The 25307-nt window shown below is 38.2% G+C and overlaps 1 protein-coding gene across 9 annotated transcripts in view; it reads right to left on the bottom strand.

Annotated features, from left to right (window-relative positions):
* Positions 1-25307, bottom strand: part of arvcfb (ARVCF delta catenin family member b) — a 271466-nt gene that overhangs the window by 75933 nt on the left and 170226 nt on the right. For 8 of the 9 annotated variants that reach the window (XM_028456818.1, XM_028456823.1, XM_028456819.1 and 5 more), the window contains 2 exons: positions 20097-20740; positions 12582-13087 (listed from right to left, as the gene is read on the bottom strand). In XM_028456818.1, the coding sequence (XP_028312619.1) occupies positions 12582-13087; positions 20097-20740 (1150 nt within the window). Of the gene's footprint in view, positions 1-12581; positions 13088-20096; positions 20741-24512; positions 24626-25307 lie in introns of those variants that run through there. The other variant, XM_028456826.1, reaches the window with a different exon arrangement.

The raw sequence follows: 25307 nt of genomic DNA, 5'->3' as shown, positions 1-25307 counted from the left end.
AAGAAAGGAATGCTGTGATTTTCCAGAGGTGCTAGAGAAGTGAATGTAATCCCTAATTGGGGTACGTGACAAAAATAGACAGTTAGTTACTGTCATTCAAACATACTAAAACCCAAACAGAAAACTCTGCTTCTAAAACATATAGTCTCTGAAAGTTGTGTCACTGTAGGAATGTGAAAGCAAACAAACACACAGGTGAAAAGCATTTTCTCTGGAAGCCCTAAGAGCTTTGATCCAGTAAAGACTTGCTGAACCTCTTGTTGCAGTGTGATAAATTAAAGAGTGCTCTTTCTCTCCTCCCGGATGTTCACCATCACCTCCAACAATCACCTTCGGCGGAGATGGCACTCGGTCTGTCTGCTCTACAACTGATCACACATGTGCCGAAGGGGAAGGAAAAGGCATGTATCTGTCTTTGCTGTGATCCATCAAATAGAACGAGCCCACAGCTTGGTGACAGAACGTTATTTAAGATGACAGAGAGCAACGGCAGTGACAATCTCCATCCGGCTCCTGACACTAGTTCAGGCCAGTGTATCAGGTTTAGTTCATTCGCTGCCCGTTGTCGGCTTGACAGAGGTGTGTGTGTGTGTGTCTGTGCGTGTTGCTTTTTCGCAGCGTGTCATTGTGATGACAGGCTTACTTTACTTCTGGAAAGCTGGTGCCATTGAAAGCCAATCCAACGTGACATTATACAGATCATCACAATGATACAAACAGGTGGAAAAAGTACTCTAGCTTTGAGTTACGGTAATTCAATCCCAGCCACTTGTGGAAACATATACTGTACTTTGTTAAAAGCTCAGTAATGGATCACCTTCATTGGTGAAGTAAAATTAAACAGTACACGTTATACAATATTAAAACAAAATGTTCAATAAAGTCAACTTTTAACTATGTAAGTAAACTAGTGTTGTATGTACAAGTCACAAATATTTTCAGTGTTTCTTAAAACAAACAACAGTATTTTTTTTTAATAAAGCTTTAAATGGAAGGATATACCTGTATTGTAGCTGTTTATGATACTAAGAGCCCTTACTCCTTTTGTTTTTAATAATCTTCTATCTTGGAGGCATATAAACAGGATATATATGACAACAGCACTACATCAGTTTGGTAAAACAAAGGTGTCTCATATTCCACATCAAAAGAACATCAAAAACAAGATACTAACTTTACGCAAGTATATCTATATAAAAATGTTCCAGTATTGTTTGAAATACCAAACTATGATCTGTGATAACAGTCACGTTTCTTTCTTGTTGGATTTCTAATAAAACCAGGATTCCCTGCAGGGCTGTAATATAAAGTTTTCGGGCTCTGTTGCTAACGATTCATCATTTAGTGAAACTTCTTTCACGGATCAGAAACAGATACAGTTCCTGGAGTTGTTGGGGCGGTAGATGCTCTGAGTTAAGTGAGGCAGCATCAGGAGAGCTGCAAGGTGCAGGCAAAAAGCCCTGTAATAATAATAATAATAATAATAATAATAATCATTTCATAGACACTTAAAAACGTTGTACATTGATGTGCATTATTCTTTCACTCCATACAAGGTGGTGGTAAGCTACTATTGTATCCACAACTGCCCTGGGGGAGAATGACAGAAGGAAGGCTGCCATAGTGAGCCATCGGTCCCTCTGACCATCACCAGCACTCACTCACCACATGCATACTACACAATGTGGAGAAAGTGCCTTGCCCAAGGACACAACGACAATGACTTGGATAGAGCTGGATTCGAACCCCCAACCCTTCGGTTATTGGATGACCCACTATTTTTTTTTGGTTCCATTTTCTATAATCTGGTCAGTATTGTGAAAAAATTAGGCAGATTCACGGTGCTAGGTTAGTCGTTATTTCCCTGGGAAAAACACACACACACACACACACACACAGTTGTTGTGGTAAGAAAACGAGGGTTCCCAAAGAAAAGCCACAAAGCAGTATATGGCTCGAAAAGCAGATACTTATGTACTAGGTTGGAAGGATCTCCATTTTTCCGTTTCAAATTTTCCCAAATTCCGTTACAGGATTTGATCCATTTCCCCGTCATGTTACACATTTCCAATTCCTTTCTATTTCATCCTCTCTCGCTGTTCCCTGTTTAGGTTACGTTACTGGCTACTAAACGTCCGGAAATCTTATCAAACATGCTGGGGCGACTGTGGCTCAGTGGTAGAGTGGGTCGTCTAATACCTGAAGGGTTGGCTGTTCAAATCCTGCTCTATCCTAGTCACTGTTGGGAAAGGCACTGTACACTCATTGCCTTGTATTCATGGGTATGATTATGAAGTGTACCTGGATGTCGGTGGTGATTAGAGGGGCTCTAGGTGCTTTTGTCAGTATGTGGCTACAGTGTAGCTTACCACCTCTTGAGTGAATGAATAATAGTTTCTATAACGTGCTTTGAATCTCACTGGAATCCAAACCATTATTAAATAGGGTAAATAGAGTCAACTACTGTTATTAATTTTACTTTTATATGCTTCAGAGGATTTAGGGAAGCCAGGAAGGTTACACTGAAATCACGCAAGATTATATTGCCAGAGGTTAGCCACACTGCTAGACCCACAGCCTCTCCTTTAATGAGAAAAATATCATGGAAATGGGTAATATGGTCCCAAAACTATACATGAGAAACAATTATTTACTGCCAACCGGTGAATCACCCTCGTGTTTTGCGCAAAATCCCACAGCAGTGTGTGTGTAGATGCTTCTGCAGTGACATGTCACCAGGTAAACTGGCCACCAGTTCAACCAATCCATCATCAGCTTAGTCTGCCTTTGAACCAGTGCCTTTTCTCAGATTGGAATGCAGTTCATCACTAACACATTAAAAACACACTTCAGATGAAGCTCTCCATTCATTTTCAATCACACGCTAACATGATTACTACTCGTCCAATTTTAAAGACAAAGAGAGAGAAAAATTTATTTTCTTCCGTTTATTTTCTGTAATCACGGAATATCAGATGCCCTAGATGGGTAAGTAGGTAGGTAGTTGAATCCTTTCTGAAAGTGTCTATTGGAACGGTTAAGTACACATACGTTTTAGGGTTAGGGTTATGATTAGGTTTAAGATTAGGTATAGGGTTAGGTTATAACCCAATATCGCAAAAAATTTTAGGGTTAGGGTTAAGTTTAGAGTTAGGGTTAGGTTTTAGGGTAAGGTTTAGTCTTAGTCACACAACCTAAACTGACCAATGACTGACCTACTGTATCATGTGACCTAAACTGGCCAAATAGGGGCGTTGCGTACGGATAGAATGTCGATAAATTGATATGGCAACCGTACTGATAGCCACTACCATACTTTATTAATCCTAAAAGGAAAATATTTTCAGTACAGCATCAGCACAACAAAGAAATAGAAACATTAGTTTCAAGTTAGCAAGAATATTAGAAAAACAAAATAATTAGATAATTTAAGCACACACCGATAAAAAAAAGTGCACACACAGTGAATAAACAGTATTTACAAGAGGAAGATAGGACTTAGTTTATCCCCACCCAGATTTTTCAGAACTATTTTAGCTACATTGTGAATGAACTGGACCTTAGTGAGATCAATCCACTCCATTTAAGTCTCCCATCTCTAACGCCTGCATGTGAGACCCGAACGCACTGGAACTATTACTGGGAATGGAGCTGGAGGCTAATGAAAATTTCCAGGCACCAGTGGCAGGCATGTTGCTCTCCAAGAAGGGCTATTAACTAGTTCTTCTCATTACTGTTCTCCACCTCTCCTTCTCCTTCTAACCCTGTACACCATCCATCACACTCTCATAAAGAAGGAGAAAGAGTTTATGGCTACAAAGAGGGGGGTGGGGGTATCGTGTGAAGAGATATGAAAGGAGGAAAGAAAGACCTCTGTAAGTGGATTCAATTTATTGTAAATGCTCATAAAAAAAGGCAAGATTTGTGTAACGGTATTTCAGAATAAGAGCGCGCACACACGCACGGGTGATGACACGCGCACACAATTTCTTTTTTACATGAATCATCAAAGTGTACTCTAGGTATGGATTCAACATCAATGTGTTCACGTGTATGAATCGAACTTTCAGTACGCGAATATACCAACAGCGGAATTAAAATGGTTTAAATGGGATTCACCTAATTAAAGGGGAAACGGGGCTGTCGTGTCCTTCACAGTCCATCACTGTTGACAGTTTTATGGGCCGTTATGAGCTAATACTCATCCGCTGGCCCCAGTTATGGAAGTACCGGTACATGAGAGACGAATAAAAAATGTATCTAATTGTGTCTCTTAAAATTAAAGTTCTCTAATCGTATATAGTTAAAGAAGACAGGAAGTTAAAAGGAGGGGTGACGGTTTTTTTTAAGATCCCAAAAGAGTCAAAGCCAAAGGTTGAACCCATTTCTGACCTAAAAGTTCTCAATGTCTTCAATTCATCAACTGGCTTTCCAGACTGAGCTTCAACATTATTCACCACGCCGTTTAACAAACACGAGATAAGAAGTGAAGTGTAATTAATAACATTTACTGAGCAACATCCTGTTTATCTATACAACATTAGGGCACACCAACAAGAAAACTTTGAAACGGCAAAAAACGAGGCATTTAAACTAAATTTGGCACTTAATAAAAGATGGTATTAATTAGAGTTCAACTTCTGCGTTGATGTGGTAAATTGACTGCTGTGAAAGGAATTTTAAAGGACTTTGTGCAAAAACAAAATGGTTTTTCATAAAAAATAGAAGTTGCTTTACTGGGGTGCGACATGCACAAAACAGAACACTAATTTGTTTGCAAAGAAAAAAATAAAGAATACATTTTATTCCATTTTTATGTATGCTCCAGTGATTTTCTATCAATTTAAGTTATTTTTTCTCTTTTTTCTCTCTTTCACTTGATTGCATTCAATTAGTCTTGTGTTTTCCAACCATATTTAAGTTCATAATCGATCTAGCGCAATTAGATGTTATTTTCCGTAAACTAAAACTGATGCAATCTCGTTTTGACACAATTTATTTAAACATACTTCCATGTCTTTTTTTTTTTCATCATGTGCATTTTTTTTTTAACTACCTACAACAAAGACTTGCACAAGCTCCTGTCTGCAAGTCAGTCGGCAAAAAACCTAGGAGTCTCCCGCAGGAAGGAACAGAGACAAATCCGCTTAATAATCTACATTTCCAAAGTGGGAATAGCTGGAGGGCATAAACAACCCAGAGCCTACCAGGAGGGGAAATAGAAATCCTCTAAAGAACAGAGAGAACTGAAAATATCAACCACTGCTGCATGTGTTGGTCTGTCTGTCTTTGCTATTTCGCTGGTTGCTTCCACGTCACTTGTTTCCTCTCAGAAGAAAACAGAGCACACTGTGGTTACACAGAAAAAAGCAATAGAACTTCCAACTTTTAGACACACGGAGTGAAAAACTGAAAAAAGGTACTATATTTAAACCAAAATTATACCTAATTACCCTACAACACAGCCAATCGCAGTCTCACAAGCTGAGTTTGTATTGAGAATGGCCTGTTCTTCTTACTAAGGCCAAAGCAAAGGCCATGGAAACATAATGCTGAAGCTTTGGAGAGAAAATCAGTGTAGATAGTGAATGGGGGAAAGAGAAGATTTAGTCTGATAATGAGTGAGCAAGAAGAGGAAAAAACTCCCTCCATTCTGTCTCCCCTTGTCTTGTGGTGCAGGGTTTTTGGGTTTTTTTTTTTTTTTTAGCTTGAATGGGGATCAACATGGTTCTGTAGAGGCAATCATTTCTGCTGCAGCACAGTCATCACTCACTGAAACATCTCTGTCACACCAAAAAGGAACACACACACACACACACACACACACACAGAAACACACACGCACACACACAAAGCAGTTAAACAGACTTTTTTTAGAAACCTGTATCACTGCCAATACATCATAATTAAAGCTGTCAATAGCCTGGACACTCCACTGGAAAACACAGCTTTATTATTCTATGCTCTAAAATCTACAACCTAATGTAATGTTGCTCACCTATCAAAACAAGGTGTGCCATATAAGGCTGAACAATTAATTGCATTTGCGATATTATCGCGATATAAAACGCAATTTTGTAATCGCAAAGGCTGCGATTTGTTTTTTCTTTCTTTCTCGTCCTGTCCTGTACTGTCCTGTTAAGTTCAGAGAGTGTTTATGAAGTGCAGTTTACATGTTTCATGAAACGTGAAGTTAGCTCGATATGTTGAAGAGGTAAAGCCACAGATTTGCTTTGAAATTTACATTTTAGATTATTTTCTAAAATCATTCAGCCCTAGTGCTATATGTATAACACTTTAAAACGCCATACAATTGCCTAAAAATACAAATTCACATCAATCCAATTGAAATACTAACTCAGGGTTCAGGCTTTAGTCAAATTAAATTCAAGACATTCTAAAGACTTGAAGAAATAAATTTAAGACCAACTTCACATAAAACATAATTGGGGTGAAAAAACACACAAAAATACACAAAATAACAGTAAAAACACACAAAAAAAAAGACTGAAATAATCAAAATCCCTCCAAAAACACAAAATCATTACAAAAAATCTATGTCGGACATGCAATTTTTGTTAAATTTACATTTTCCATGTTGTTTACACATTTAAAAAAAAAATTTAAAAAAATGAATGTTACCATTTATTTTGAAATGTGAGACTAATTATTATGTGTAAAAAAATTAAGACTTTTGAAACATTGATTTGAGACATTTAAAAGATTGAGGCCTTCATGAATTGAATGCCTTTTAAGACTTTTTAATCTGTAACTGCATCATTTTAGTGTTCACATCTGATTGCATCATTTTTATTTTTCCAGATCAACATATATGTGTGGAATGTGGGATGATGACCTAAGCATACGTAATGAATGTGTTCAGGCAGTTTACCACCTTACAGCTGTTCAGTCTACCATTACTGAACCGCTAACATTATGTTTTCTAAATTGCTCTGGTTCTGGTGTAAAACTGGTTGACCTTTAATTGTAGAAAAATGTGAGGTTGCACGTCTAAAATGAGTGTGCAATAAAATGTGGGGGTTTTTTTGCTAAAAAAAAAAAAAGTAGGGATAGACTAGTTTCACAGAACTTACCAATGCAGTGTCGAGTACATTTAGCCTACACAGAATGGTGATTGTAAATTGGCTGCAGCTGTTGGTGTGTGTGAAAGGTCGGGAAGCGAAATCGAGTATTTCTTACACTTAAATATCAGGTAATATTATTTTCTTATTATTATAAATATGCTTGTAGTATAACTGAACTGCACAGCAACAAATAAGCTATTGGTGCAATGGATAATGTGTCTATATTATGGATACGAAAATGTTAGGTTCAACCGCTATTAGAGGTGGGAATCTCACGAGTGAATGAATAATGTGATTTGATTTCGATACAACGCGATGCATTTGTAATATCTGTTTGTTCAATGTCTCCCTGACGAGGGGTGTGCATTGCCATGAATCTGACGATACCATACGATACGATTTGTATGTCACGATGGACGACATATCCCGATACTAAACAACACGATATACATTAGGAGTCTCCCGATCCGATATCAACCAGAAAACAAATATCGGATTGCATCTAAAATCTCTGATATAATAAATATTGTTCGTTTGAATTTATTTTTTCAATATCTTCAATTTTATTTAAAAATGTATTTTATTCAATCGTAGAATATTCTTATTCTAAACGGTTAATTATATGTAATCCGTTGGTTTATAATAAATGGGTCTGTTTTTTTAAAAATCAAGCCTTTTCTAATATTCCACACTACAAAATAAGTAATAAAATTATGCATTTTCGTATCGGATTGATATCGGTATCGACCAAGATGCAAGGCTGCAATATCGGCATCGTACCGGAAGTGAAAAAGTTGTATCGGGACATCCATAATATACATCGTGCTATATTGCAATATCAGTAGTTACAAATTTCCTACCATTTACAAGTATAAAATTGTAGGAAATACAATTTATTTCATTTTTTTTTTTTTTTTTAAACTTGCGAGAACAACTAAATGGTAACTAACTCTAATTCAAGTACCAATATCAAAAACAAGTGGTATGTTTATCCAACTGTCATTTTTACATTACATTTATTAAAAAAGTTTAACTTTGTATCTACAACAGATTCTGATTCTGTTAAATTATTATTATTATTATTATTATTATTACTATTATTTATTTTTTATTTTTTAAAGTAACCACATACATCTATAAAAGTGCTCAGTATGTTTTATGAAAATAAAGTGCAATCCACTTTCAAGCTAAAATGCATTGAGGAGTGAAGTAGTTTAACAAGGTCTTACGTGGTTCTCTGACACCTAGTGCCTCGGCGTTTACATGCTATGCATATGTTAGCGCAATTAAATGGTAAAATTTTCCGTTAAAAAACATGATTAAAAAAATCGATTAAAAAAATCGATTTTACTGTTTTTGGATCAATACAATAATCGTGTAATCAATTTTTCTTACACCCTTATCCCTGACTAATATCTTCGGTTTGAACAAATAGCTGAGTAATTCCAACTTTTTAATGTCCACATTATTATAAATAGTTTATTATTACATTATACTATACAAACTTATATATATATATATACATTATATCATCCACCATCCATTTCCTTTCCAGGGTCGTGGGAATATTATATTCTACAAACTTCAAATCTGCAATAATAATAATGTTTTTTTTTTCTTTTAAATTATATTTACTTTAACACAACTCTGTCCTTGGTTAAAAACAAATCACACTCAAGCCTGCAAATACATACCTGTATAGAAAATTCCTCAGACAAAAAAAAAACCCTTCAGTAAATTGTCGTAATAGTTAAGTTATAAATGTTGCTATAGATTTTGTGATTTTTTTGCTCTTTTCCAAGGAGGGGGGATCTTTTTAACAACCTGTTCAATGGTTTTCTGGCTGGTAGCGGCGCTAATAGAGGCAACAACAGGTAGCTATCTCATTGTCAACTTTATAGAAGCTAAAATACTTCCATATATGTATTTTAAGTTCATACTGAGCTGGATAAATCTCCCCTGTAGCCATTCTGCCTTATTATGTGCTCCCATAAAAATAATTCAGGTGACAGCTATTTGGTGTAATTTATTGTTTCAATAATCGATTGTTGAAAGTGTATCCTTGCGTCTCATGTGCCCAGGGAATATGAGGAAAAACAGAACAAAAACAAAGCTACAATAATAGAACACGATCAAACACGACCCTCAACCTGCTGAAGACCTACTAAATCTAAAAGAAGGTGATTTAACAAAGATATGCGTCTTCTTCGCTCTGATTAATGCCAAAGTGTGTGTATCGGTCAAAGAGTGTCCTCATTCAAGCGAATTGTGTTTAGGTTACTTGAACACATAAAGGTTCCAGCTATAATACCCAGATGACATTTACCAGGTCAAGGAGAAGAACCCTAATAACCAACCAAATACATTTGTTCTTTTAATGGAATTTGGATTGTAAAACTACTGAGTTTTGCTTTTTGGATCAATCAATTCATCTTTTTATTTCCCTAATCATAATTTTTAATTACTTGTGCTTACAGTTCGACTATCTAACAACCCAGAGACCTTTTTAATTAAGTCAATGCGTCTACAGTGTGCTCATTTAATTATGAAAGTATGTTTTGTGAAACAAATGTCAAGACAAGACTTTTTATGTTTCTAGGAGAGAAATAATAAAAAAAATGGCTTATTACTGCTTGAATGCGACATTATATCTTCTTATGAAACTGAAAGCTAACTAAACAAATACACCAAGGACACATAAATGACAAACAATAGTAAATAAATAAGGTGAGTTGTGTGCCTCATATTAAACCATGAAAGGTAGTGCAGTGATCATAACATTATGACATTTCAAGTATTATTATGCATGTATCATGTATTAATAAGTCTTATAATGACATTTAAGTAATATTGCTATTATCATATACACTTAAAGGTTTAAAGGAGCAAGTCTGTATGTTAATCAGTTAAACTAATCAAACCAGCAGGAAAAGAAATCCTACTACAACTCAACAGCCAATGGGATTTGAAATTGAGACTGAGAGTGATGCATAAGTGGTATTCATTCTGAGGTCCTTACTGGGAAAGGCTTAGTGTAATTGGTTGCTTATTGCATTAATGTGATCACACATATTCAGCACTCATTTAAGATTCCTACCGGTCACATTCTCTGGGATATGCTTTGATTAGAAGCATGCAGTGGAAGTGGATAATAATGCAAATGACGTCACAAAATGAAAGGAATATCTTTGATACACACGCTGGCATTCATTGCATTTGTCAATAGAGAACCTGGCCAATCTCACATACAGTAATTAATGCACGTACTCAAAGGTGAGCAATCTGGTGGGAGAGTCATTTGCCATGACCAGGGAATCTATGATTAACTGCAAGGTGAGAGAATAGACAATATGGATTATATTCTAATTTTTTTTTTTTTAAATATACAAATTGATTGACAGCTATGTTGGGCTTTTATCAGCTTTTTAACCCTTGTGTGCTTCTTTTTTTATTAGGACAAACTCAAAGCACAGTCTTGAACATTAATAAATATTTCACCACCACAACTGACCCAGGACAGTGTGACAACAGCATGGATGCCAACAACCAATCACATTTAATCCATTCATACCTCCATATTTATACATTTATGACTCGTTGAAGGACACAATGACAATGCCTGCTCTGGTTAGTCACAGTGACCACGGTTACGTGAAGTTTTTTTAATTCAGGATTAGTTATTCAGAATTAAATCATTCTGAATTAAAGTGTTCTACTTCATGTTTACATAGAAACAGTAATTCCAAATTGAGAGTTACATAGAAAACCGGTTTATTCGACTTTATTCAATTCCGCTTTAGGTCTGGGGGTTGGGAAGGGTCTGATTGAACAGGGGGAGAACGCGACATATCACGTCTATCAGGAGAAACACACAACAAACCTATTATTGTCGGCTCCAACATAGAAAACCACACATGAGAACTGTTTTCACTGATTATAGTTTAGAAGCAGCAGCTCAACAATAACACACTTTGGTTGACGGAGCGTAAGAGAGATAAGAACTAATCACCGGTAAATAAAGCCCAGTAAAACTCTAGAAAACAATAACCACGAATAAATAGTTGCTCCCTGGTAAAGTTAGTAGCTCTATCAATCAGTATAATGATAAACTTTAAACTGATATTACAGCCTGTGAATGCAGTACGGGGACACATTTACTTCGGATCATACTGCCAGCCTGTTCCGTTTACCGTGGACCGAGGTACGCGTGTAATAAGTCTGTGTGAAAGTCTGCCTGTTGATGCTTCTGTCCATCCATTCTTTTCATTATATCCATCTCTTCTAACGCTTATTAAATAAATAGTCTCAGCTCGAGTCCGGGCGGCCATCACCATGTTGTCACCAGAATGTCATTGCACATGCGCAGAACGACCGGAATTAACATAAAGGGGAATTATGTGTTAACAAGACAGAGGAATTATCTAATTCGGAATTAAAATCGGAATAAACCAGCCACCTAAATTTAATTTAAGTTTAATTCGGAATTAAATTAGCATTAGGAATTAAGTGTTTACAAGGTCAATTTAAAGACAAATTTAACTTTTATTCTGCTTTAAAGAGGAATTAAAGTTCCTGTGTAAACGTGGCCACTGTCTGCTGGAACAAATCTTACCATGGGCACAGGGCATGGTACTCGTTGGACAGGACACCAATTTTTGACAGACACACCCTAAACCTTATTTAATGTTTAGTTTGTGAACTGAAACAAGAAAACAAAAACATTACGTTAAAGAGTAACTAAACCCCGAGGTTTTGGTTGACCTGCGTCTAGACTGGAAATTAAAAAAAGCCTTGATTATGATCGTCCTATTAGAGCAGTTAGGACACACCTATTCTCTACTATATAATCTATAAAGAACAATCTATGCCATGCTAACTATGTACTCAATACTCACTATACCTCTATTGCAATTCCGTCAATCCAATCTACTCGCCGCAGATTGCAGGGCCAAGAGGTGCGAGTTTTAATAGAAGGAACGAGGCCAACAGTGGTGGTTCGTGACTTAAAAAGCCACTAAAACATTACAAACTATGATTCTCAGCCAATCGCAAAGTTTTATTGTAATAGCTGGGTTTCAACCCATTGAGGGCAGTCACTTTTAGATGTTTACAAAAAAATTGCAAAATGTTAACACTTTGATTAAAATGTCAAGAGTTGGACAAGAAACAATGAACATACTTCATACCCAAATACATTTATATTCAGCAGAAAAGGGGGATTTTTGGTTTTTGTTATTCTTTAAGCTTCAAAAACAATTTTTTTTTCCAAAAAAAAAAAATACTAGAGTTAGTAGATTCAGAAGTAATTGGGTAAATCAAGGGAATGCGGCAAGTAATCACACATTTTTTTCTATTGTCAAACCACCAGAAGCTACAAAAAGCTTTAAAAAGTGCAAAGTAGAAACACAAATAAGACATAGAGACATAGACAGAATATTTTAGAAATAACCAAGTATTCGAAATAGCTAAAGAATGAATTCAAGAATTAAGTCTTACCGGTAATGAGTTCTCGAACCTCCATGTCGTTGGTCTTCCTCAGCAGGCGAATGAGGGCAGGGATGCCATCACAGTTCCTGATGGCCACCTTGTTGTCATTGTCCTTGCCGTAGGAGATGTTTCGCAGGGCACCGCAGGCCTTGCGGTGGACCTCAGATTTGGGATGATCCAGAAGCCCTACCAGAACAGGAATCCCTTTCAGCTGACGCACATCCTTCTTAATCTTATCGTTCTCGTAGCACAGATGCTGCAGGTAAGCAGCCGCATTGGATTTAACTGGGTCTATTGGGTGGCCTAGCATAGCGATGACCTCTGGGAGATCTGGATCACGCCAGCGAGGGTCCTTGCGGATGCTGTCAATGGAGGGAGAGCGTCTCCCGCCCATGCGGTCAAGACTGGCCATGCTGCCTCGTTCGGGCAGAGCCAGTGGCGCTGAATACATCCCATGGATGTAAGGGTGGCGCTCATCGATCAGCTCCGCTTCAATGGGGTCATCTGGGTACCCTCTGGAAGATGAGAGAGGAGAGGAAGATGGATGAGGTAAAAGGACAGTGGCTCGGAAAGATTTATCTGGGAGAAGAATTAGGCAGCTGAGGCAAAGACTTGGAGAAGTGAACTGAGGTGAAGGCCACAGACTAATGAGGGAAAACGGGAAAGCAGAAGACAGATTGTGGGGGAGAGGTTAAACAAGAAACCAATGGAGGAGAAAAGGGAGAGGATGAAAAGCTAAAGAAAGAAGTCAGAACAACTGAGGTGGCAACAACTCGCAATCGTACACAAACTGATATTCTCCCCCATTAAGTAGCGATGACAACACAGATCTGATTTCTGAGCAGAACAGAGAGACAGAGTTAGACGGAAACAAGAGAGGTAAAAAAAACTACTGAGACAGACTAACACCAAACACAAAGCTTTGAGGAAGGATCCTGTGAAGTTCTGTCTTTTCTCCCAGGGAAATAACTGACTACAGCAGAAATGGGATTTGATATATTCACCCATGGATCCAAGGGAAGAACTCTTCTGCCAACCCTAGAGAGGACCCTGAGCTGCTGTACCGTCTCCAGGGCTTTAAAGCTCAAAACGCTGAGTACAAGCATTAGCCTCAGTAGCCATAAACTACAACTACCCCAAAACATAGGATTTCAACAGCATTAAAATAATTACATGTTTGTGCCAAAATAAGGTGATTGAAGCACTTCCAAATATTTCCTTTAGTACATTAACCGTTGACTCTTTTTGGTTGCCTTCTCTTAAGCCAGCCTGATTAATCAATAAGAAATTAGTGAAAATACAGACAATTAATTGCAAAGACAGATTCGTTGTGTCAGCGCAGGGTACTTAATATCACTTAAGGCTCTTACGAAACAGACAAACAAGATGGAATCACAGGATATTTTAGAAAAGTGTTAAAGATATACATTGTGTACGTTGTCAGAAAGGAGGAGGCAATGCTTAGTTGTAAAATCAGGTTTCAGAGAGAGGCGTTTAATTCAAGTTGTGTATTTATGTACAGCCCACCACCCCACAGCTTTAGACCTACAGTATTTACCCTCATTACATAATCCAGATGGTATCCCTTCTTCCTTTTTGATGCATAGTGAAAGTGCAATGACACAGTGGTGAACATTTACAGGCAGTTCCAAACCAAGCACTAATTTGAGTGAGTTTTTATGATATATCTGTGTTTTCAACTGTTTACCAAGCATGATGAAAATAATTAGGAATAGATGCTTTCATCTTTTATTTCTGTTGTATTCCAGCTTTATTTGTGTTCTCCACATATACCTCACAATAACATTTTAATGGTGTGACTTTGTCAGTTTCACTACTAGAGTAACCAAACTCTGAGGTAATAAAGGTGTAAAGATTAAGACAAACCACGGTAGGGAAGAAAATTGTGAAGTAATATATATGATTTATAAAATACATCAGAGACAAGATATACAGTTGTGCAATCGAGTTTCATTCGGATCTGTGCCGGCACAGGAGGGTTTTTTACAAAAGCAGATTTCACCAGCCTGAGTGATGGGAATGTCAGGATTTGCATTTAAATTGGTGCCATTGTACATTATGTGGAAGGAAAGCTGTTTCACAGGATGTGAAAGGGCTCTCTGTCGCCAGACGTGATGCTCCAAGTGTGATTACAACGGATCACTCTCCTTATGTTAATCGTGCTGCTAAATGTCCAATATTATTGTGAGTCTGCATCTATGAATATGCTTCTTTTGTCAAAAAAAAAAATATTTAAGCATGAAGAGGGCAGACAAGAGTAATGCATTTTGTCATTTACCTTGATTATTTGTGTGTGATCATATATCAGTCCCTGTCATGTCTGATCCTCTTGTTCAGTGGTAATGCAAGCAATAAAAATAAAAGCACACACAGCATTATGTGCATCCTTTATGAGGTTTTACTGACTAATTTATTAGTGTAATTTTAACTACAGACAAGTATATCCTTTTATTTGCTTATAAAATGTATTTGTGGGGAAAATTGTTTTTGACAATTTCCCACTTTCATGCATGACTTTCAATGTCATCCTTATTTTAGCTATATTTCCATGCTTGGAAATTTACTTTTAGGTCTTTGTTGGGATAAACCATTTGTACGCACTCTTCGATAACATGCATCATCACCAATAACAGCCATTGCTTGAAGTAGTGTTGGGCGATATGAACCAAGACTCATCTCAATATTTTTTCTCAAAATGGCAATATACAATATAAATCTCGATCATTTTCATTCCATTAAGTCTTACCATAAAGGTGAGCCTTTCAGGGTCCTTCGCGCAGTGCTATGTATGTATTTTCTACAGTCTATGTATGTACCGGTGAACGCCCCACCCCAAAGCTCTGTCTCGTGTTTATAAAGCAGCATGAGCTCGACTACAGAGTGGGTGGGAGGAGAGCGGGCCGTCCTCTGGCCGTACGTCACCATGCGGGGAGAGAAAGTCAGTGTCCCATCTATAGACACGTTCACTCATGAATATGCATAAGTAGACCGCAAATGAGCCTGTTTGCGTAGCGTCGCTAAGAAAGTGACTTTTCAGAAACTAGAACTCTGGAAAACAGGTGAGTTTGGGAAAATAAACCTCAAATACTATGTTTTTGTGGTTTTTAAAACAAATAAAGATGGGTGAAAAATAGCATGATAGGGACCTTTAAACGTCAGTTAAGCCTCAGTGTTTAATAAAGTAGGTGTGAGAAACATCTTAGCTAAGTGGAGACTAACAGTGAGATAAAGACAGTGAGATAGAGAAGATCCATGGGGTTCTCCCGTATACAAAGCCAAAGCAGGGATGAAAAAAGACGATGTCATGCCCTCCCTTAGCAGCTAGTCTGTTACAGCCTTTGGGCAAAACATAGAATGAAAAACTAAAACCACTTTTTTAAGAACCAGAAAAATATCTAAGAAGGAAATATTTTTTTTTTTTTAATGTCATGGGGATTTCCTTAGACATGTAGATTAAGTGAGACATTTTGGATGAAACTGGAACGTTTTCTGATTTTCATATAATACACGCAACACAAAGACCAGCTCATAGGGAGATTTCTCTCCAGTGTTATAAGGGCTGTTTAGCTTGCTATCATGATATGACATTTTCCTACTGAGAAAGTGATTTATCTAATCCATTAGATCTAAAGAAGCATTATTCAACCTAACTGTATGAAAAAGGAATTTGTTAAAAGCAAATGTATGTCCTTCCGCATTAGGGTCTCAATGAATAAGTTATTTAAGGTATACATTCTCTAAAAATATATCTTTATGTATTCTTATCTAGTCGACTAGGATGTCTCTCTATCTCATATTTAGTTTTGCCACATCTTTGAATCTGAGTCGAGGTCGTCCTTGGTTTCTTCCTCCTTCGCAGAGCTGGCAGTACAGTTGTTATCTTGGAAGCCGATCTTTCTCCATCCTGTGCACGTGTGCTAACCATCTAAGGTTCTTCTCTATCAAGATATCAGCCATGCATGGCAGGTCCGCACGGTGCAATCTTTATATATTATGTACCCAAAAAAACAAGTAACTAGCAAAAGTGATTTAATGTATGTATTGTAGTTTATGGAGAAGTATTCTTCAATTCAGAAAACAACCCATTCATCAATCTATTATTACCCACTTATTCCAACCAGAGTTGGTGGATGCAGGAGCCTTTCAAAGCTTATTGAAGGCAAACGCTGTTGACAGCCTAATCACATTAAAGCAGAATTTTTGATAGGAATTAATCTAAATTATTTTTTGCATTTTCCTCCCATGCATAGGACTATTTCATGGTTGAACAAAGAACCCACAACAAGACAGACTCCAATGTTTGCAGCCTGCACATTGGTCTGAATTGGACCCAGTTTGCCATTATGAGCACCTGTGATAAGGATTACAGTTTCAAGAAGTTTCTCACACTCATGCTCTATCATCCACCCAGACAGTATTTTTGAAAATGGACCCTTTATTTTGTATTTTTAAATTATTTGTTTATTTTTACCATGTCTGGATTTGCCATTTTAGATCTATCTACCTATCTAAGGTAGGAAGTGTTAGCAAAACTTTATTAAGGAAAAAAAATTTAAAATGAGAGGGCAGTGTTAGAACTGATTGAGGGCCAACAGCATTCAATAGAAATTAAAGAGTAACTAAATCCCTTTTTTCCGATTAATACAAATGCATTTGGGTATGAAGTAGAGCTTTTGATTGATTGAACTCTCAACATTTTACTTCAAGTATTTCAATTTGGCATATTTATTTGTGAAATGTCAGAATGACTGCTCTCTATGGGTTGAAACCCGTCTATTACAATTAATTAAGCACTGTTAGCCCCGCGCCTTCTATAAAAACTAGCACCTGTGGGCTCTACAATCTGTGGTAAGTAGGTTAGATTGAGAGTGAATAAAGAGGTATTGAGTAATGAGTAGCTTGTTAACATAGCATAGATTGTTCATTGGAGATTTTATAGAGTAGGCGAGTCTTAAATGTTCCAGGAGCTCCGCCCATAATCAATGCATTTTTAAAATTTTCCTCCTAGTGGCAGGTCAGGAGAAAGCAGGGGTTTAGTTACTCTTTAAAGCTAGGGTAGGTGATTTTTTGCAGATACACTTAGTTTTTGGGTGAAATTGTCTTAATGTCCTGACAGAAATTAAGATCACATGTGCTCTGAAACAGGAACGAAGAAAATCTGTCAACTGTAGCAGCTGTAAACCTGTAATAACTTCGACCAATGAAAAAAAAGAACCGTTTTTTTTAACCAATCACTTCGCTCTGTCTCCCTGCTCGTTCTCGATCCCTCGCATGCACAAGCTCTCACTGTCTCACTGAGTTTTTGGTCACGTTTTTAATTTGAATGAGACATGAGGCAACAAAGTTTCTACACAATACAAGTGATGAGCTGAGCTCCTCTTCTGCAGCAGCTGTGCGCATGCATGTGAGTGAGACGGAGCACAGAGGGGAGGGGCGAGGGGGATAAAGGCGGAGCCATCAGGGAGGCTTCAGAATCATGCTAGCTTTTAAAAATCGCCTACCCTACCTTTAAATGAGGGTTTTATTGGTTGCCATGTTTTGGCATCATCCCACGTCGAACATGTCAGTCAAAATCCCTTTAGCTTACATTACGTTGCCATGTGGAGAATTTAATGATGATCCAAAAACTTTATATTCAGTGGCTGCAAAACACCAGAGATTATGTCTTTCACAGCACTTTTCTGCTCGCTATCCATGACCTCTACGAACTGTTACAGAAGCCTGATGCATTTTTAATGCCCACACTTGTTTAAATATCTTGTTCTTTTATAGTGTCACCCACCTGTGAATGGTAATATTATGCTCTGAAAAAGAGACGAGCTGACCGGAGTGATTAGGTTCATTCCTATTCACTGGTTAACAGTAACAAACGATGGACTCCACAGCAATGACAAATAGAGTGTTTCACCCCAATGTGGGAAACAGTTACAGTTCTAGACAACTTCATTAAAGCCTGTGAGTAATTACATCTTGCGAGTACGTGATAAACTGAAATAAAGCAGCTTAAATTTTAAGATTCATGATGACTGGAGGTCGACAGGGATAGGGGACATTCAAAGGCCGATGCAAATATTGATTTAAAAAAAAAGAATTCAGCCGATGGCCGATATCTAAAACCGATTTTGGAAGCCGGTATACTTTTTTTTAAAGCACATTCATTATGAAAGACAATTGAAACACTCATATGATATAAATGTATATTAGAAATTAAATACACCAATAGAACTCTTAACATTTATTGAACTTTAAACATACCTGTACACAACCAAGAAAAACAAAAATCCTTATCCTATTAAGGATATAATAGGATAAGGATATTTGATGAGGCATTATTATATTATATTATATCCTTATCCTATAATATTGGCTTTTTATTTGTAAGCCTATTGGCTTGTACCGCTAGTGTAATTATGACTTTTTTTGGTTGTTTTGATGTTTTTTTTTATGTTCTTTCTTTTTTCCTTTAATGGCTACTCTAAAGTGCTAAAAATAAATAAATAAATGTTGAAAAAAGTCTATATATCGGCCGATATATCGGTTGACCTCTAATAATGACATGTTTGAGTCCCCCACTTCTTAGGATATTGTTTTCTCTTTCTCCACACTGCCATCTTTGCAGGATACTAATCACAATAAAAGCTACAGCGAAACCAAACCCACAACTTTCCCCAATCCTTCAGAAACTATAATAACATGCAGCAGGTTTAATATTGTGGTGGTGTTTTCAGTAGGTCGAAATGTGTAATACATTTTCTGCAGCAATTAGTCAATGCAAATGCTAATTTCTGTTTAGGTTTTCAAGTGAGCAGCTGTCAAATTGTGCGTCTGAAGAGGTGTGTGTGTGTGTGCAGTGCGTGGCTCATGGGGCTGTATTGTGACTTGTGTAAGGAAGAAAGCAAATTGCCTGTCTTAGCAATGGGATGTGTCATCTTCAGGAGGAGAGGAATTAAGAGTGGGGATATCATTTAGACACCTAATGACATTGTGTGTTGGTGTGCATGTGCGCCAAAGCAAAGTCAGAGTTCTTCTCATCAAAGCAGGTTTCTCATTTGGAGCTTGTTGCAAACACACGTGTGTTTGTGTGCTGGGGAGTCTAATTAAAAAGCTGGCAACAAACCACGAAAAGTTACTCTCCACTGCCTGGCAAAGACTTCCCAGCCTCGACGGTTCTCTGGACCTTCTTTAAGGATCAAACTCATCAAATTGAAAAAAAAAAGGGCTGTGAAATTCAAATGATCTGGTCCAGACCACTGATTTTAAAGAAAGCCTGAAAACTCCTGACAAACTCAAACCTAACCGTTTGAGTCAATTTACAAGTTTGAAGACTTACTATTAACTCCAATTTTAACATTTACAGAAGAGGATTGCTCATCTTTATCTAAAAGTGGAAACTAGCACATCCTAATCATTGAGGTTTTTGTTCATTGACACCAGCAAATAAAGAAATATCCATTTAAAATTGAATCGTCTTTTAGTCACATCTCTTTCTTGCATTATCCTCACCTGATTCGAGGCCCATCCCGGAGAGGTTCCCGGTGAGTGCGCCCTCGGAGGGTTCCCGGCAGTGTGCGTCGGTGAGCAGTGGAGTAATCAGGCTCGAGCTCGTATGGAGCCTCCTCCTCCTCTGGCCCCAAGCTGCGGTGATCATCTTCCAGCCCATAAGGCTCAGGCTGGAAGCACTCTGGCTGTGAACGGTTCAGATCCACAGTGCTGGTGCCCATTGGTACCTGGGGCTGGGCAACATGCCCATAGTCGTCCTTGCGAATAGGGAGGGTGTAGCTATTTTCCGGGCGGTAGCTGTTTGGCAAATAAGGGTAGCGTGGAGGCCGGAAGTTGACGCCACGAGACAGGCTGCCGTAGTTCTCTGTTAAATCAGCATAGCCATCATGCAGGCCATAGTGACGGATATACTGGCTCTCAGGTGTCTCGCCGTATGAATCATTATAGGAGTTGTTGTAGGAGCGAGTCAAGGTGGAGGTTGCTTGAGGCGTCATGAAACGATCACCTCCGTTCTTCATGTAGCGCCGGTCAATAGAATCTGTGTAGCTGCCCAAAGGGGACGAACCCTCGGGCAGGGGTAGGCCATCAGGGCCCAGTGGCACTTGACGAACTGTCCGCGTTGTCACTGTCTTCACCATCTTAGTCACCTGGATGGAATAGACACAACTGTTAGTGTGACATTACAGGAAAACTTCATAGGAATGACACTCATTACCTTTTAAATGATAAACAACTACTTTGTGTTTATGTGCCGAGATTTAGTATTTACACAAACCAAGCACTCTGGGAAGGAGCAAGAAATCAATGTGCTTATAGGTTATAAATCAGGGGGAAAAGGTGCATGTTGGGGAGGTAAGATACAGTTGTTAATGGCAGTGTCTCACAGCTACAAGTAGGTGGGTTCAAAACCATACTTTTAGGTATGCTTTAACGTCTTCTAAATACAATTACAAAAAGTGTATAATTAGGTTAATTTTTCTGTTTCATGTTTCTGTAATTCTCTCAACAGGCCACTTCATACGTAAAGGCAAAATATATGTGTATTATATATCATGTATTAAAACGAGGTTGTATACAGTATATGCTGCAAGATGGCAACATTTTGAAAAAATAAAACTAGGAGGATACTTTGTGTGCACAAATGCAGAACAACTGCAACTGTACTTTTCATTTTAGAATTATTGTGCCTTTTCTGTACGTGTGAACAGAGACTGAAACATTGTGAAACCGTTTGACCATCGAAGCCACAAAGGCAGAAAAAAGTTTTTGAATAAATTCAATGTATTCTTTGTATGTATTTTAAGTTTGACACTTTCTCTTGTGTCTCAGTGCCCCTGAGCTGTCTGGTATGAAAGTGGTCCATAGCACACAAAAGGTTGGGGACTTTAGGTTTAAATGGTGCAACAAACAACCCACATTTTGTAAAAAGGAAACCAAAATGCAAAAGGAAGACGTTTTCACCTGAAGACCTTTTTTCCGATCAATGTTTTGTTTTTAAAGGCTAAACCTTTGCTCTGTGATGGACTAACATTCCAGTCTATGGTGGACCCTGCTAAGCAATTAAGCTTTACAAGCTCTTAGGGGGAAAACAAGATGAAATCCAAGCCTACGATGTTTTGACATGATGCCGAGATATGACATAAAATACTGTCTTAGCAGTAAATTTAGACTACAAGGTCTGGCTCTCTTTAACAGCCATCCTAGAGTGATACAGCTCCTCCTAGCTCTGACACCTTAAGGCCCCAGGGGAGCACGGTATCAGCACAGTCTGTAGCTTACGGGGACTGTGCTGTTAACCAGCCCAGCATGAATCTATTTCCAACTCCTAATTTATCCTTCAGATAACACAAATTTTGCTTTAACTCTCTTCCAAGCTGACTGCCTGGAGAGCTCAAGAAAAACAACCAAATCCCTCCCTACACTATTCAGCCATATAGAAACCAATTTGCTACCCAGTGTGTTCTGCTGTGGCCAATAATTAGCTTTTTTGTCGACGCCTAAGAAAATAGCTTCAAAATTAATGAGGATGATGAAAATTAATCGTCATCTGCAGGGGAGCAGCTCGGATGCAAATCACTTTTCTGACAAGGGTTTTCAAAGAGGTCCGTTCCCACTTAATAAGAGAAAACTGTATTTCTAAGATGTAAGGCTTGTAACACTTTATTTTCAACGCCATTATTTTCTTTTTATTAAGTATTTGGCGTAAAAGTGTTAAAGCATGAAGTCCCACTGAGGGAACGGTGCCGGGAGCAAAAGCCACATATCAGTTGTTCAACTCTACCTCCTCATTAGAACAGAAAGCTTCACTGGCCTTGTTTCCTGATTAAATTCTCACTGTGAGCAACATAACAACGCCTATTTCAGGAACATCAAGGTTCATTTCCATGTTCCTTGTAATTACAGGGTTGTTTGTTTTGATGCCACTTCCTCATAGCTTAGCACATTTAAAATAAAGACCTCATTTGCAGCTTTCGCCTTCGCTAAGGATATGTGTGACCATTAAATAACAAGCGGACTTCTATTTTACAGATCCGCAGCGCTGATTCACCTGAACTCTCAGTGCTGCTCTGCTAAAATTGTCTTAGTCTTAATTCTAGGCCTCAACATTTACAATTTTTGATCAAACTTTAAGAAAATGAATAACAGTATGAACCCCAACAGATTGGAGAGGTTCTACTATTTTCCAACACTAACATGCCTTGCAATCTTGTATTAACATAAGTTTTGGGCAGTTTGCATTGGCTGCAAAATGAGCCGTCACACAGGTTTCAAACACTCGTTGATGTAAGCTCAAGTTCACAGAGTGTAAAACGTTAGGCATAGGCAAAAAGAAGGAAGTCGAGGGACTGGGTTTCAAAAAAGCCCATGAAACACGGTGAAGTGTGGTAAACAGGGCTGAAAGAGAATTGCTAAATCGGTTGAGTGCATATGAATATGTAGCAAAGGCAATGGCTTTTTATGTTTGTGCATCAGCTTGTGATGCAAGAGTGTTTGAACCATGGGCAGTGAGAGAGTCACTCTCTGTTTACCAAACTGTTAAAATGAAGGAGAAGCAAGCAAGCAAGCGTCAAACTGTCCACTTTACAGCACTTTAAGAGGTTTCACAACCTCAAAATCACTTTATGGAGAGTTTAAATGGCGGCAGTAACTAGAGGTTAGTGGGAAAGTGCAGGGTAGTACTTCATGTTTAAAAAATGCTATAATGGGCCTAGTGATGGGTATTTAGTCTTCTGAAGTGTATGTTAGGATGACAGAGGTAAAAATTGTTTATTTCGTTTTCAAATGTCAAGACGTCACACTCATTAAAAGATTAGTGTTTACATGTTAAGTCAAAATGGAAACAGCAAAGATCACACAGGGCTCGGTTCTTTTTACTGGATCTGTGTCGGACAGAGCGAGGGTTGAAGCTGAGACAGGGGTAGGGGTCCGAGTGGTGGGCCTGGATTCCACTAACAAGCTGTCGGGTGCCAACACAGGGTGGTAGGTGCGGCGGGTGATGGTTTTTACCACTTTGGTAACCTACAGATGGAAGAACAGATCTAAAAAAACTGCTAATAGACAACTGTGCACACAAATAACGCATGTACCCTACGTTTAAAAGTAACATTCTCCAAGAAAACATAGATTTGGCTCCTAAATAAGGACAGAAAAGTAAAAAACGTTATCATTAATTTGGGAAAACTCTCTTATGTCTGATTAGCTCAAATTTAAAGAAAGAATGGAGAGCAGCTTTTTTGTGTATTGTCCCAGGCAGAGCGTGTTTCCAGAAGGTAATGAGAAATGGATTGCAGACAAAGGTAAGCACACAATGCAGGGATGTACAAATGTAAATTTATGTGAACAAATCAATTAGCTCGGACTCATACACAGTCAAGGTTTAGGCCAATTTACTTTGCAGGTGAAATGATTAAAAGCAGCAAATCTCCCAGCAAACCGACCCAGTCTTTAGAGACAAGTCCAATTTGTTTTGGCAGCCTTAAAAACACCAGTTCAATCTCACTGTCAGGTTTCTATTCCTATCTCTGGATTCTGTGTAGCTATAGCGCTGATATTGAAGCAAAAGACGCTTGTTTACCACAGAAAACTTTTCAACAAAGACGGGAAAACCCTATATATTTCATCTTCCAACATTCAGACAGGGCTCACCATCAAGGGAAAGCAGCGCCTTAGCATGAGATAATATGAAAAAGGCTTGGTTCAGAAGACATTCATAAACACGTAAATACCAGGGAAGGGAGTGAGCGTAAAAAGCGGCACATGAAAGGACGTCAGTGAGAAAATCAAGGGAAGGAACTAGTGTGAGGTAAATATGTTTCTGCTGCTAAATCGAGGTTAAGTCTGGACCAATTCACTATTCACAATTTGCAGAGAAACCACTGTCCACAACTTCATCCTGTATGTCATTCTGTTTTCCCTTACCTGAAACCATTAAACACAATTTACTTGCAAGGTCCTTGACTCTCAAGTGGAATCCCGACTTTCCCTTTTCTTAGGAGCAAATATCCTTGATCAGTCTAGTGTCTTACTGTTCTGTACTATGATGCATGAACACATACGAGAGCGTGTGTGTGGATGCGTGTGTGTGTGTGTGTGTGGCCAATCCTCTTGCAGTAAACAGGCTGGAGGGCAATGAGCCCTCCCAGTCGAGGGATTAGACTAAATTTTTTAATTACAGTTTCTCAGCCCCTGGAGAAGGAGCTCCACACAGGACTGACTTCATGCAGAGAACACAGCTGACGAAAACTATGTTTACGTCTGAAAATAGTTGCAATATTGTCTAATATTATATAAGATTGTCTTTGTTGGATGTTTTAAAGGAAAAAGGAGAAGCTTTAAGATCCCATCATATTCAGAAGAGAAAACTGTTGAAATAAATCACTCATTATTACTCATAGCGCAGTCAATGTGGATGTTTCTGATGTTACTCAACATTGAGCATCTTAAAAAAACCGAAATAATCAATCAAACATTAAAAAGGCTAAGCAAAGCCAGAAGCTGAGGCTTTTTGTTTCTCGGTCGATCTACATTCCAGTCCTCACAGATGGTCATGAGCTTTGGGTACAACCAAAAAAACAAGATCACAAGTACAAAAGGCTGAAATGAGCTTTCTCTGCTGGGTGGCTGGGTTCCTTTTGAGGTGGTTCAGGCATCAGGTAAGGATGCCTCCCGGGGCCAAACTAAGACAAGCTGGCAATAATACATCACTCGGCCAGC

Source organism: Gouania willdenowi, chromosome 9 (assembly GCF_900634775.1).
Source record: "Gouania willdenowi chromosome 9, fGouWil2.1, whole genome shotgun sequence".
In the NCBI taxonomy this organism is placed as follows: Eukaryota; Metazoa; Chordata; class Actinopteri; order Blenniiformes; family Gobiesocidae; genus Gouania; species Gouania willdenowi.
Note: the sequence above shows the minus strand (reverse complement) of the source record. Positions and strands in the feature narration are given on the sequence as shown.